The 14,276-nt window shown below is 38.3% G+C and overlaps 1 protein-coding gene across 1 annotated transcript in view; it reads left to right on the forward strand.

Annotated features, from left to right (window-relative positions):
* Positions 1-14,276, forward strand: part of LOC136857345 (uncharacterized) — a 280,832-nt gene that overhangs the window by 219,039 nt on the left and 47,517 nt on the right. Inside the window, exons 10-11 of the mRNA XM_067135953.2 lie at positions 7,891-8,046; positions 13,434-13,671. Of these exons, the coding sequence (XP_066992054.2) occupies positions 7,891-8,046; positions 13,434-13,671 (394 nt within the window). The remainder of the gene's footprint in view (positions 1-7,890; positions 8,047-13,433; positions 13,672-14,276) is intronic.

Consider the following 14,276-nt stretch of genomic DNA (forward strand, 5'->3'; position numbering starts at 1 on the left):
GCTCACAGCCGTGCGCCTCTACGAGCACGGCCAACTCGCCCGGTTTTCTAATATTAATGTTGTTGTTTTTACGTCCCGCTAACTACTTTTACGGTTTCTGGAGACGGCTAGGTGCCAGGATTTTCTCCCGCAGGAGTTCTTTTACACGCCAGTAAATCTACTTACATGAGGCTGATGTATTTGAGCACCTCCAAATACCACCGGACTGAGCCAAGAACGAACATGCCATGAAGAAAATACTTTCTACAATACAGTACACTACTTACTGTAATTTGAAATGTCCATTCTTTAACAGTTACATTCATAAAATACTGTATAAAATTACAATAGTGTAGTTACAAACCTGTAGAGGAGAAAATGACAATGAAAATGACATTAGCGAGTGGATGGAAGCTGACTGTCATCAATTACAAACAGGCCAAAATATTGTGGCTATGGTAAATAAAGAATCTGGAGTTGATGAGGAGCAAAGTGATGACGAAGAAGACCACAATGAACAACTAGTGTCACATTCAGATGCCGCAGCCACCTTACAACTTGCCGTACGCTACGTCGAGCAACACTCCGCTGCTACGCTCACTGATGTGAAGTTTATGATATGCTGGTTTAACACTGCATCTTCAAGTAGGTTCCAATCACTACGGCAAAAGAAACTAACGAACTTTGTAAAGATAAACGACCAGTGATTGATGGTTTATGATGTGTAATTATGTTTACATTGAGTTATTCTAGAAAAATATGACTAATAAAATGCAAGTAAATCTTCATTCTATAATATGCTCTTTCATTTCAATAAGGAGATTTTTAAAAAATGTCATATTTCAGTTCGGATTAACCGGACTTTCGGATTAATGGGGTTTGGATTAACGGGACTCTAGTGTATATATCTAGCCTAATGTCACTCTGCATGGAAATGATCGGGGCAGTTTTGAAGAATCAGTCTAAAGAGTTTGATTTATAATTTATACAGGGTGAGCGAGAAGTTCCCGTACCCCTGTAACTGTTTAGTATCAAAAGTTATTTAGGTTATGTTACTTATGTATTAAGTGTCCAGTATATCTGTATGTTCCCCATCATGCTGTAAACACACTTCTATATGCCTCCATGTTCTTCTTGACATGTTTCTGAGCATGTCCGGTGTTATAGTGTGCAATGCATCCTGAACAGCATTGCGCAGTTCTTTATTTATAGCATAACAACATGCAGACACATGTGCCTTAATTACTCCCCATAATGAGTCGTCAGGTGTGGTAGGGTCAGGACTTCTTGGTGGCCCTTTCAAGGGACCTGGTGTTGGTAGTGAACTACGACCTATCCACTGTCCTGGGAAATGTTCGTTTAGGGACTCACGCACTGCAAGAGCGTAGTGAGCAGGCGCTCCATCTTGCTGCAGCCATATGCGTTCTGTTAGGCCCCTTTCCTCAAGCTGGGGTGTTAACCATGTTTGTAACACGTGTAAATAATTTGCACCATTCACAGTCCCTTCAAAAAAGTATGGTCCAAGCATATGTGATGTCATTGCTGCCCATATCATTACGTGAGGCAGGTTCCTTTTAAACTCAACTCTGTAATGAGGATTCTGTTTGGCCCACACGACAATATTTCTAGCACATGAGCTGCGTTAAATAGCACATTCATCTGAACATAACCTTTGTACAGCTCACTGCTTTGGGGAATTTAGTTAACAAAGGACGGCATGCTAAAACGCACTCAGTGGTGGTTGTGGTGATGATTATTGTTTTAAGAGTAAGTACAGCTAGGCAACCATCCTCTATATAACACTAATCAGAGAGAAAAATGGAAGGAATCCGACAATTCGAAAAATGAAGGTATTGGCTAAAGAAAGAAAAGGGCCATGAAGGGCGTGTAAATGATAGACTCCCTAGGCCTCTATACCTCATAACATCGGGGTCGGAAAAGAACAAGGGAGGTCGAATAGGATAGATGAAATTGAGGAGCCTGGCACAAGTAAGTGGAAACAATGCCAGGACTAAGCTAAGGGGCCTGTGGTCGCCATCCCACACTCCAAATTTAAGTTACAACAGGCAGGGGATACCATGGGTGTTATTCTACGGTGCTCATTCCGGTCTCTGTCCGATAACGTCAGTCGAAAAGGTCTGAACTTAAGGTCTGTTTTAATGTAATCTCGCATTGTTGTCCTCAGTATACCAAGTTCCCAGCACCTTTGCATGTGGACTTCATAGGATATTGTTCAATCGAAACACAGAGTTCAGCACAGGTTTCTTCTTGTATCTTCTTCCTTCCACTCCGCGGCCTGTCTTTAACACTGCCTGAGGCAAATGCACCTCTGTCCCAATCGATTAGTGTAGCTTTTCACGGTGGAGCCTCATTAAATCTTTCTTGGAATGTTCCCATAATCTGTCTCATTGTCTGCCCTATGTGTTGCCATTCATGTACCCACACACTTGCTTCTAACTGCTCCTTAGTTATGTAACTCTTACCGCTCACATCTGCCATGGCTTCACACTAACACTCGACTGCGACAGTATATATTCCAGCACTTAATTCCAACAATTAATAAGAAATAATATAGCTACCAACCTGCATAAATAACATTTGATACCAAACAGTTACTGGGGTACGGGGACTTCTCGCCCATCCTGTACATAGAGGAATTGCCATTTGTTTGCATCTAGCAACAGTTATTATAATTGTGTTGAGTGTAACATAGCTATTAACATTTGCTTGCCCTTGCCATCTCTTGCAACTCTGTGACAAAACCTGCACCAAATTATTTGAAATTAATTATAGCAATGAAAATTGACACCAGAATATAATATTTTTGTTAGAAAAATGATACTTTCTTGATGTGTTGTGCATCTGAGATCGTATTATGCACAAATTTTGCTGAACATTTAACTTTTATCACACATTTATTCAACAATGTATAATGCCAATAAGTGTATACAGTATATTAACAGTTAGTCAGTTCCATTTCAAACAAGCTCTCTCTGCATGAAGTTAATAATATGCTTATCACTTGTGCCATTTGACATTTTTCAAACTTTATTTGAACAGGTTTTATTTTTGTTTGTATATTTTTTTTTTGTGTTGTAACCAATGGTTAGAGTGTACAGTTCTGCAGTTACTGAAAAATTAAACCAATTTTAAGTACGAACAACTAAGTGGTGTACGGTTCAGCAACTTAGCCGTTAAACCATGGAGGCAGTCAAATAAAACCTATTATGCATTATTTTTCAACAATCTTACAATAGTGAACATGTTTTTGAACAAACACCATGCTCCGCAAAACAATACCTCACACCCAGGTATACTACCAACTAAACCTTTATTCTTTACCGTTGAAGTATACAAAAGAACTTCGTTGGATTCGCGTTCATTTTCAGAACACAAATGGAAAAGTCCAAATAGGGGAGAAAACAAAGTGGTAACAGTCTTCCAGGGTGGATTTTTATCACAATTGGAGAGCTTCAGAATGGTTTATGTCCTCCATGAGCTTTTACCACAGCTTAGCACCTACGTGGCATACTCCATATAAGTTGCCGGAGGTCACGTTGCGGTATCAGGTCTCAATCTTCAATGATAGCCTGTTCAAGGTCTTGGAGAGTCTGTGGTGGAACAGGATGCCCACGAACACTTCTGTCAAGCCTGTCTCAATGGAATTAAGGTCGGGAGGCCAATACTGTATGCAGCAACCAACACATGCTGTAGTAGTATCTGCTCGATGTACCCCGCAGCGGTAAGATTACCATGGATGACGACAAGATCCGTACGGCCATCAATACTGATGCCACCCCACACTATCACAGAACCTTGTCCAAATCGGTCGCCTTCCTAGACAACATTTGACATTACTGCTCACCACGCCATCTCCATACACATTAACGTCCATCACGCTATGTCAGGGAAAATCTGGACTCATCTGTGAACAACACAGGTCTGCATTAGGCATAGATATCAAGGATAATTAAATAAAAAACCACCTATTCAATACTTTCCACGTTTAATGTGGTTATTATCTACATGATTTTATGTAGACTCATTTGGTCAGGTACATGTTTCACCCATTATTTTGGGCATCTTCAGCCTGTAAACAACCTTTAGGTCAAGGTTTGGGACCTTTTTAACTAATATAAACATACTAGTATATACACTATATACAACATATACATTATATACAATATATACAAACATAAGTCAATACAGTAAAGTTTTTTGGTCCTAATCTATTTAATATGGAAAATGTCCAAAACTAAAATGGATCTTCTTTTCGGTGAAGAGGATTGCAAATCGGGGTTTATGTGACCCCTATATCATATTAAGTACTTGACGTATCGTGTCTGGTGACAGGATGTGTCGTCAACAATAAGTGGAGATTTGAACTGATTGTAGGTTGGTCAAGATTGAAAATATAAATTTAAATTGAATGTGTTTTAACTTGGCAGTTCTGGTTAACTTAAAATGTTCAAAACTAAAAATAAAATGAAACGGATCTTCTTTTTTCTTGAGAAGGGGTGATATTAAAACTGGAGCTTGTTTGACCCACGATTTTCATTTTCATGTTCTTGACGTAACTAATATTTAAATGTGTTGTCGTGTACAAGTGGAGATTCAAAAGCCGATTGTTGTAGGTAGACTGGTCAAAAACGTTGTGAATGAAACTGTTAGCGTCTTGACTTTGGGTCTCATGTAACGTCAAGGAATTGACAAGAGTACAATATTTAGCTGTTTCATAGTTTTAGGCTGCTGCTTAATTGGGAAGAGACATCCTAGACACTTGATACAGTCTTGTGTGAAAATTGTTCCCGTTGATGTGTTGCTTGGTCTTTGGGAGGGATCTTAAGAATATTTGTTCAGTTAATACTAGATGGATCTGTCTGTTCCGGCAGCGCCTGTCTTGTCACCACCATTTTCAATCTTGACCAACCTACAATCAGTTCAAATCTCCACTTATTGTTGACGACACATCCTGTCACCAGACACGATACGTCAAGTACTTAATATGATATAGGGGTCACATAAACCCCGATTTGCAATCCTCTTCACCGAAAAGAAGATCCATTTTAGTTTTGGACATTTTCCATATTAAATAGATTAGGACCAAAAAACTTTACTGTATTGACTTATGTTTGTATATATTGTATATAATGTATATGTTGTATATAGTGTATATACTAGTATGTTTATATTAGTTAAAAAGGTCCCAAACCTTGACCTAAAGGTTGTTTACAGGCTGAAGATGCCCAAAATAATGGGTGAAACATGTACCTGACCAAATGAGTCTACATAAAATCATGTAGATAATAACCACATTAAACGTGGAAAGTATTGAATAGGTGGTTTTTTATTTAATTATCCTTGATATCTATGCCTAACGTCATCTTCAATACGGAACAATAATGAGAGTTGTTACTTGTAATAAGGTCTGCATTGGCGAAGTTGCCAGTTGACGTGGGTACGGGCAAACAGAAGGTGAGCTGCGTGATGTTGCTGCGTTAAATGGGGCACTCGAACAGGATGTCTGTGTTGTAAGGACATTTCTCTTAACCTGTTCCTTACTGTCTGGTCAGACACCGTGACTCCAGTGACTCTTCTGAGGTCTTGTTGCAGTTCTCTGGCAGTTGCTGAACGACACCGCAATGCACAGATGGTCAGATACTGGTCATTCTGTCCTGTCTCATTGTAGCGATTCCACAAGCGGTGAATAACTGATGGAGAGACAATGAGATCCACAGCAGCACGACGAAAAGTCCATCTTTCCTGAATTTAAGTGACGGCTCTTGTGACTTGAACTTCGTTAAGATGTCTCATGGGATGTGCTGGTTGATGTACAACATGCTCAAATGACTGCAGTAGTCTGTGTACCTTACAACACACAGACACACCGCTATTCACTTTGTTTTGAGGGATCACCTGACAGTTTAATGCATGGCTACACCTACAGATGGAGTATAACTTCGCTTTGACATACCCTATGTAGCTAAGGTCTCAAGGTATGCTGTACGACCATTGGAACCCCATCCACCAAATTAACGTTCACTTACCAGACGATACAAACATGTTTCCCTAATTTTTTTGAACTGTGTATAATTTGGCAATATATTGCATAATATTTACATGCTGTAATGAAATTGATATTGGTTATTATTGGTTTTACATTTTATTTGAGAGGGCCCAAATTTTTATTTTGGCAGGTAGGCCCATATCATTCATTATGCCCCTGGTCCTCAACTACTATGTACATAGTTTGTCTCACTTGTACATAACATCACCAGCGCTCATTCATTGACAAGTTTATGCAACATAAGCAATATTGTACTATATACACATGATTTAAAGTGAGTTTGATAGAATTTGAGGATATTCTTGTAGAACAAACAATGTTATTCTTTGTTTAACACTGTGTATTCGTTTTTTACATGTACGAGGGCAGGTTTTTTTTCAACCTCCGGAGGGTCATAAATGAAAGACAGATGTACGTATCCAAATGAATTTATTACCAAATGTTAGGTAAAAATGTGGTTACTTTTCAACATAATCACCATGAAGGTTGAGGTATTTGTCATACCTGTGGACAAGCTTTTCGATCCCCTCTGCACAGTATGTTGCCGCCAGTGAGTTCAGAGAGGCCCGAACGTTGGTTTGAAGATCTTCGTCCTCATGGAACCTCTGCCCTCCCAGCCACTTTTTCAGTCCCGGGAAGAGGTGGAAGTCACTCGGCGCTAAATCGGGACTGTACGGTGGGTGGTCAAAAACGTCCCACCGAAATTCCTCCTGCAGAAGTTGTTGGGTGACACGAGCACTGTGAGGGCATGCATTGTCATGAATGAAGAGGATTCCAGACGTCAGCATGCCTCGTCATTTTTTCTGTATGGCCCTCCGCAGTCGTCGTAAAGTCTGGCAATAAACAGGTGCATTGATTGTAGATCCCCGTTCCATGAACTGAACAAGCAACACACCTTTTTGGTCCCAAAAGTCTGTAGCCATCATCTTCCTTTCGTTGAAGGTTAGCTTAAACTTCTTACGTTTGTTTGGTGAGTGCGTGATTGTTGTTTTATTTCAGTGGTGACGTACGAAACCCAAGTCTCATCGCCAGTCACAATTTTCTTCAACAAATCGCCACCTTCAGCCTCATAACGGGTAAGAAACGTCAACGCTGCTGCCATCCAGCGACTTATGTGGTCATCAGATAACATCTTCAGAACCCATCGGGTGCACAGTTTCCTATAGCGCAGGTGTTCTGTTAGGATCTTGTAAACAGATGACTTTGAAACTGCAGGAAATTTCTCACACAACTCGCTTATGGTAAACCTTCGGTTTTTGCAAACCTCTTGGTCAATTTCGTGAACAATGTCATCTGTAGTGACAGACTTGTGTCCTTGCCCCCCTTCATCGTGAACATCGGTCCGGCCTTCTTCGAACTTCCTGCACCATTCATGCACAACACCATCACTTATAACGTTTGGACTGTATATTCGACTCATTCGTCGATGAATGTCAGCTGCACTATTCCCTTCTGCTTGAAGGAAACGTATCACACTACGCACCTCTCATTTGGCGGGAGCGTCAATAGTAGTGGCTATGTTTCCGTGCCAATACCTGGGCTCACACTGGAGTGAGGAAGTTGGCTGTGACCACGGGTAGAGGAGAGGACTTGCGCAGTCACCTTCCATGCGCGAACAGTTCCCACAGCTTGTGTGGTTCTTTACCTGCGCGATCGTAGGTTGAAAAAAAAAAATAAACGCCTTCATATATTATAGTTATACATGTGTTATAATTAGCATTTTCAAAATACTGAAAAGCTGGAAAGTATGGCTTCCTTCTTAACAAAATCCTTAGGGTTTTGCCAACATTTTTTCTCTATACGTTGTTATTGTGGAGTAGAGAAATGATACTATATCTTTCCAGCACAAAGCTATACTGGAGGTCGGATCCTGTCCTTACCACTAAACGGAAGCTGGGTGGAGGCTGGTGCCCAGTGGATACACGGCCAGAACAATGAGATATGGAAACTCGCTAACCATTATGAGCTACTGACTGATGAGGTATCTGCTGAAGGAGAAGGTAATTCCATAAGTATTTCATTTAATGGTTTTGACACATTACAGAAGGGTCTAATACCTGGTTCTTATCCCTTAGAAATGCAGTCTAAGATTTTTTGCTGATCAATCAATCAATCAGTCAGTCAATCAATACAATCAATCAATCAATCATCTGCATTTAGGGCTGTCACCCAGGTGGCAAATTCCCTATCAATTGTTTACCTAGCTTTTTCTTAAACATCTTCAAAGAAATTTATCAAATCCTTGACAAATTATTCCAGTCCCTTACTGCTTGTCCTTGCCCTATAAATAAATATTTGCCATAATTTGTCCTCTTGAATTTCAACTTTATCTTCATATTATGATCTTCCCTACTTTTGAAAGCTCTGCTCAAGCTTATTCGTCTACTGATATCATTCCGTGCCTTCTCTCCACTCATAGCTCAGATCATACCACTTAGTCTAGCATCTCATTTCGCTTACTCCCAAGTCTTCCCAGCCTCAAGTTAGCAAAATTTTTGTAACACTACTCCTTTCATAAGTTATGATTTTCATTTCCGTGTTTATGTATAACTTATGTAATAGGAATTAATTGAGGGATGCTCCACCATTCAACACAATATATAATACATAATATTTATTAAGTGAAAACCGGCTTCGATTCCCTTGGAATCATCATCAGTTCACAGTAAATAAATAAATTACAGAATCTTAACAACATTTAAAGTATCCGAGCATAAAAACTAACAAACTTTTTCCCTTCATTGAAAAGAACCTAAATACAAACAGCCAGTTAAGCAGACTCGAAATTCTCTGACAATGTCATTTGCAAACAAGAAGGTTTAGTGATGGGGTCACCGGCATTTTAGCCGATATTTATTTAGACTTTCTGGAGCATACGTCTGTTGAAAAAGATGATAAATTTTCAAATATAGATTTGTGGGCTAGGTATGTTGATGATACCTTTATAATTCTTGATGACCGCACCATTGATGCACCGGCCACCCTTATAAATCTTGATAGTATAGATCCTGACATTAAATTCACCCTAGAATCAGAAACTAACCAATCAATTAACTTCCTAGATTTATCGATAACCAGACTTTCCTCTTCCTTCTCATACAAGATTTATAGAAAATCTACCCAGACAGCGACAATAAGACAAGATTCATCACACCCTCAAACCCATAAATGCACCGCCTACAATAGTTTATTGAAATAATAACATTAAGTTATTTATTAGACCACCTAATCAATACAAAATCGTCTTGGATGATTGCTACGTGTGTTAGCAAGAAGTCTACTGTTGCAAATACTTCTAACTCATAATATTACAAGCTATCTTTGTCACCGTCAAATGATTCCACTTGTATATGCTTTTTCAACTAGAATATCTACAAACTCACAATTTACAACATTTGAACATCACTTCAAATTTTGAGATGGTCCATAGTGATCCTATTTGAAACTGTTCTTCAACTTCTAATCACCAACTTCATATCCTCAACGTGTTCTACAACTTCACCATATGCATCTGACTTTCGTCTTTTATCTTCAAGATCATGATGAACTTCTGATCTCACGACTAACTTTGACTTTTATTCTCTCCTCTTTACTTTGATTATATAAGATCTTTCGCCATCGTCTAATTATAACCGCCATGACTATCAACTTTACTTTTATGCAATCTTACTACTGGTTGTATAACAATCTGTTGTTTTATCCATTGTACTTATTTTAGCAGCCTTCTAATGTTAATTTTGCTAATACTTCCACTATTGTATCTCATCACATTGTATTTTCAAACCATCATTGTTATTTTTAATGTTATTTTACTTCAAATCTCTTCAAGATTTTAAAATTCATTTCATCACTACATGTTATTTAAACGCTTATTTTTAATTTAAGGTTAAGACTATGGCTGATGATGCCTTCAGGGAAGGCGAAACATGTCCCACCATTAGCTAACAAATTTATGTAAATCATCCAAGACGATTTTGTATTGATTAGGTGGTCTAATAAATAACTTAATGTTATTATTTCAATCTAATATCATCAATACGGACCAAAAATGATATTTATTACATGTAATACAATAGTTTAGTCGATCGCGCCTTCAAAATTCCTATGACCAAAGTAAATTTAAATAATGAGTTAAACATTATTCGCTCTATCACTAGATTTAACAGTTTTAATAAGGCATTTATTGAACGCATAATTAACAAACTCAGGCATCGTCCTAATCAACATTACAAAAAGACAAACCTAGTTCTAGTATGTTTTCAACTTTTACGTTCAATAAAGACATTTACAGCATCACTAACATCTTTAGAAAACATAATGTTAACATCTCCTTCTGCACCAACAACAGAAATACAGATGTCTTGCATAATTCCGCTTCAATAAACAAAACCAGCCCCTTTTATAAATCAGGAGTCTACAGGTTTCATTGTAATGACTGTAAGTGTTCATATATTGGTCAAAGTGGACGGAGCATCAAAATCAGATATGCGGAGCATGTTAGCGCAATTATGTACAACAGGTTTTCCACAGTGGGCCAACATGTACACGATTTAAAACACAAATTTATTAGTATAAATCAAGACATAGAGATACTGGAAACGTCAAGTAAAGGCCCTTTACTTGACACCACTGAAAATTCCTACATCTGGACCAGTATTTCAATTCCAACCTAAATTTGAATGACATTTCTGAAAAACCTTAAATTCTTTTTTGACATTCTCATTACAGGTTTTATGAACATCAAACTTCCAAATAATAGCTCGGTCTTTCGTGTCGCACGCAACACTTTCACGGTATGCTCCCTTACCGCAATGCCCCCCCTCCCCCCAACTCCACTCACACTTTCGCCCCTCATTACCCTCCCCTCCTACCTAAGTTTACACCCTGCCCTTGATCCATGCATGTCTCGGTCCTTAGTTCCTCTTCACACTTCGTGCCTTACAGCAAGCCGAAGAGGTGAGTCTCTTACTAAATGACAACTTTCTTTTCTTAATTTCCTCCTTAAAATCTTCTCATATTTTAACGGGTTCCTTATCTCTTTTTATGCTTCAGGTTCCGCATTGGACTGGGAAACCCTGATCACACAATATCTTGAACGACCTTGTTTGTAACATGATCCACCTGGTCAATTATGATACACTATATGAGTAGATCTAGAAGATTCGATTCAGCACATTGCTACTCACGGCTGTGTTTTTCCACAATTAACTCATCTTTCCACAGGGGAACTTAAAAAAAAAAGTGTATTCAAGTTTTAAACTAAAACCTTTATACAAAAGTCTATTTGACATCGTGATTAGTAACGTCACACATGACCTCAAGTTTTAAAACATGGCAGAGAATCAAAAATCAACATTTAAGTGTTTTCATTTTCATTGTTGTACATTGATTATCAAGATTTCATCTTGTTATAAATAGAGGGCCCTTGCCTTCAAGCACAAGCATTTCTTGTATTTTATCTAATTAGTGATCTTTTTAATGTAAAGGGTTATGTATTGTATTTTATATTGTGAGTATTTCTTGTATATTTGCCCTATTCTAAGTTTAGCTGATGATGACGTCTAACAACGTCGAAACCGGTACCAAGTAACCAAATTAAAATGTTGTAATTCAAATTGAACAACATAATTATTTTGTATTGAAAAGGTGGAAATTTTGCAATTTATATTGCATTTTGTTATCTTAGCAACAGTCAATAAGAAATCTGCCTTAAATATATTTACAGTGGTTGATATGGGTTATATGACCTAAAACACATGAATATTTACAGAACGTCCTAGGGTCCAAGTCACAGATGACTGCAGTGCATTTGTACAATGTTGAGCAGAGCTTTAAGATAATGCATAAAAACTTGAAGTTGAGGAATACTGTGAGGTTCTGATTTGTTACTGTGGATGTAAAAGACAATGTTAAAATGTTCAAATATTCTTAGTTGAATCGTCGATGGAGGGTAAAATCATGTATGAAACTTGATGATCTTGTAAAGTGCCTATGTTAATACAATTTGCAGTTAAGACGATTAGCTGAGGAGTTGGGGGAACATCCTTCATTGTTTTGTAACATCTGGTTGGTTGTTGAAAGTGTTGCTGTTGTTGTTGTTGAAGTAAAAGTTGAATAATGATGTGGCCTTGGTTGTATGGCACCGTATTGTAAATGGTGGATGTCTGAGGAAGAAGAAGAAGAAATAAAGAAAGAAATGAGAACTAATGAGTGTGTTTGAATTTAATTATGGGAAAATGGTTTGATAGTACTTACTCCCTTATTTCTCACTCTCGTTAAACCTGTCACCAGAAAAGTAGGAGGTGCACTGCTCATCTGCGTGGAGCTTATTTCTGGCTTTGAGGGGGATGGGGGAAGGGCAGTGACTTGTTTTGGATTGGCTGTGGTGTGGAGGGGATGCGACAGAGTGGGGGAGTGATTCGTTGTCACGCTGTTCTACCTAGATACGTCTTTGGAATAAGGGGGTGGATGGCCTCGTAGAGTGTGTTTGTTTTCTCGATGGATTCATTCAGATTGTGATTAAAATTGACTCGTTGATCCCACGATATATAAAACATTTCCATGATATTGTGCAGGGGCCCCTTTTCCATAATTTCAATAATTTGTAAGTCCTTGTCTATATCGGAAAAATTTTCCCATATAACCCATGTCAACCATTGTAAATATATTTAAGGCAGATTTCATGTTGACTGTTGTTAAGATCCTTTGATTTATTTATTTACTGTGAACTGATGATGGTTCCAAGGGAATCAAAACCTGTTTTCACTCAATAAATTTTATGTATTATGTATTGTGTTGTATGGTGGAACATCCCTCAATTAATTCCTATTATATAACAAAATCACTACTCCTTTGTCGGAAATATGGCTGAACTCTGGGAAAATTTAAATCAAGAAAAGATTGTGACCTTCACTCTCGGTGAGGTTTCAGAAGAAATTTGATGCTGGTAGCTGTGAGGTTGCCATTGGGAGATAGTGGGTTCGAACCCCACTTTTGGCAGCCTTGAAGATGGTTTTCCATGGTTTGCCATTTTCACATCAGGCAGATGCTGGGTTGTACCTTAATTAAGGCCACGTTCGCTTCCTTCCCACTCCACTCCACTCCACTCCACTCCACTCCACTCCACTCCACTCCACTCCACTCCACTCCACTCCACTCCACTCCACTCCTAATCCTATCCTATCGTCGCCATAAGACCAATCTCTGTCAGTGCAACTTAAAGCAACTTGTAAAAAAAAAAAAATTTAAGATAGGAGATTAACTTTTATTCATCCTATTATGTGTTGCTGTTTATCTTTCTGTATATAACTCTTGCTCTTAACATGAAAAAAGTTTACTCCTACCAACTTTTCCACTGTTATTATAACAGCAATTACTCTGTTTTCAGGTCCTTACATCAGAGAAGATGGGGTTGTACTGGACCCAGCCCTTGTATTTGAAGTATACAATGTTGTAGCTGGTATCCTAGAGGAATGTGAGAATTACTGTGTCTCTAATGACAGTAATGCTCCTTCCTCTATTGGATATTACTTGAAGAAGAGGTTTGATGAATACCTGGACAGTTGTCACACAGACAGCAAGGAAGTGAGGGACATGAAACAACAGTTATATGACTGGCATATTAGGTAAAATTTCATCTTCCCTTTTGTGTGATCTTAATGGAGAATTTACCGTATTTGTCATTGTGTAATAAATAAAAATTTAAGATGTTCAGTTGGTGCTAGCCACATGTTGGTTGTGAAGCTTTGTAAATGGATCAAGGCTTCAATAGACGAAGAGAACTGTGTAACAGCTAATAAACCATTTGAGAAATGTGACATTATTTATGGCACAGATGATTATATACTGAGTAACAACTCATTGTCTGAGGTACTGGGTGAAGATGGCAGTGTATTTTTACACAGAACCTCTTTTACATAAAAAAATCAAGCTGTTACACATTACTGATGCCACATTTTCTAAATGACTTAATGAACTAGTTATTACAAGACTCTCTTGTCAGAAGTTTAAGAATGGCAGGAGAACTGATATATGGTTGAAACAGTACATGCAACTCACCCCCCATTGGGGGTGTGCCTGAAAAGAGCTACCACACCTCGGGATGCTCATACAAGGATGTTTACCAGAAGCATAAAAAGAATTTGAAATATCTCCATTAACATTGGGTTTATAAACAAATGTTATAGAAGAAGAATGGTTTCAATATAACATCTAAGCAACTTTTACTCAG

Source organism: Anabrus simplex, chromosome 1 (genome assembly GCF_040414725.1).
Source record: "Anabrus simplex isolate iqAnaSimp1 chromosome 1, ASM4041472v1, whole genome shotgun sequence".
Taxonomy (NCBI): domain Eukaryota; kingdom Metazoa; phylum Arthropoda; class Insecta; order Orthoptera; family Tettigoniidae; genus Anabrus; species Anabrus simplex.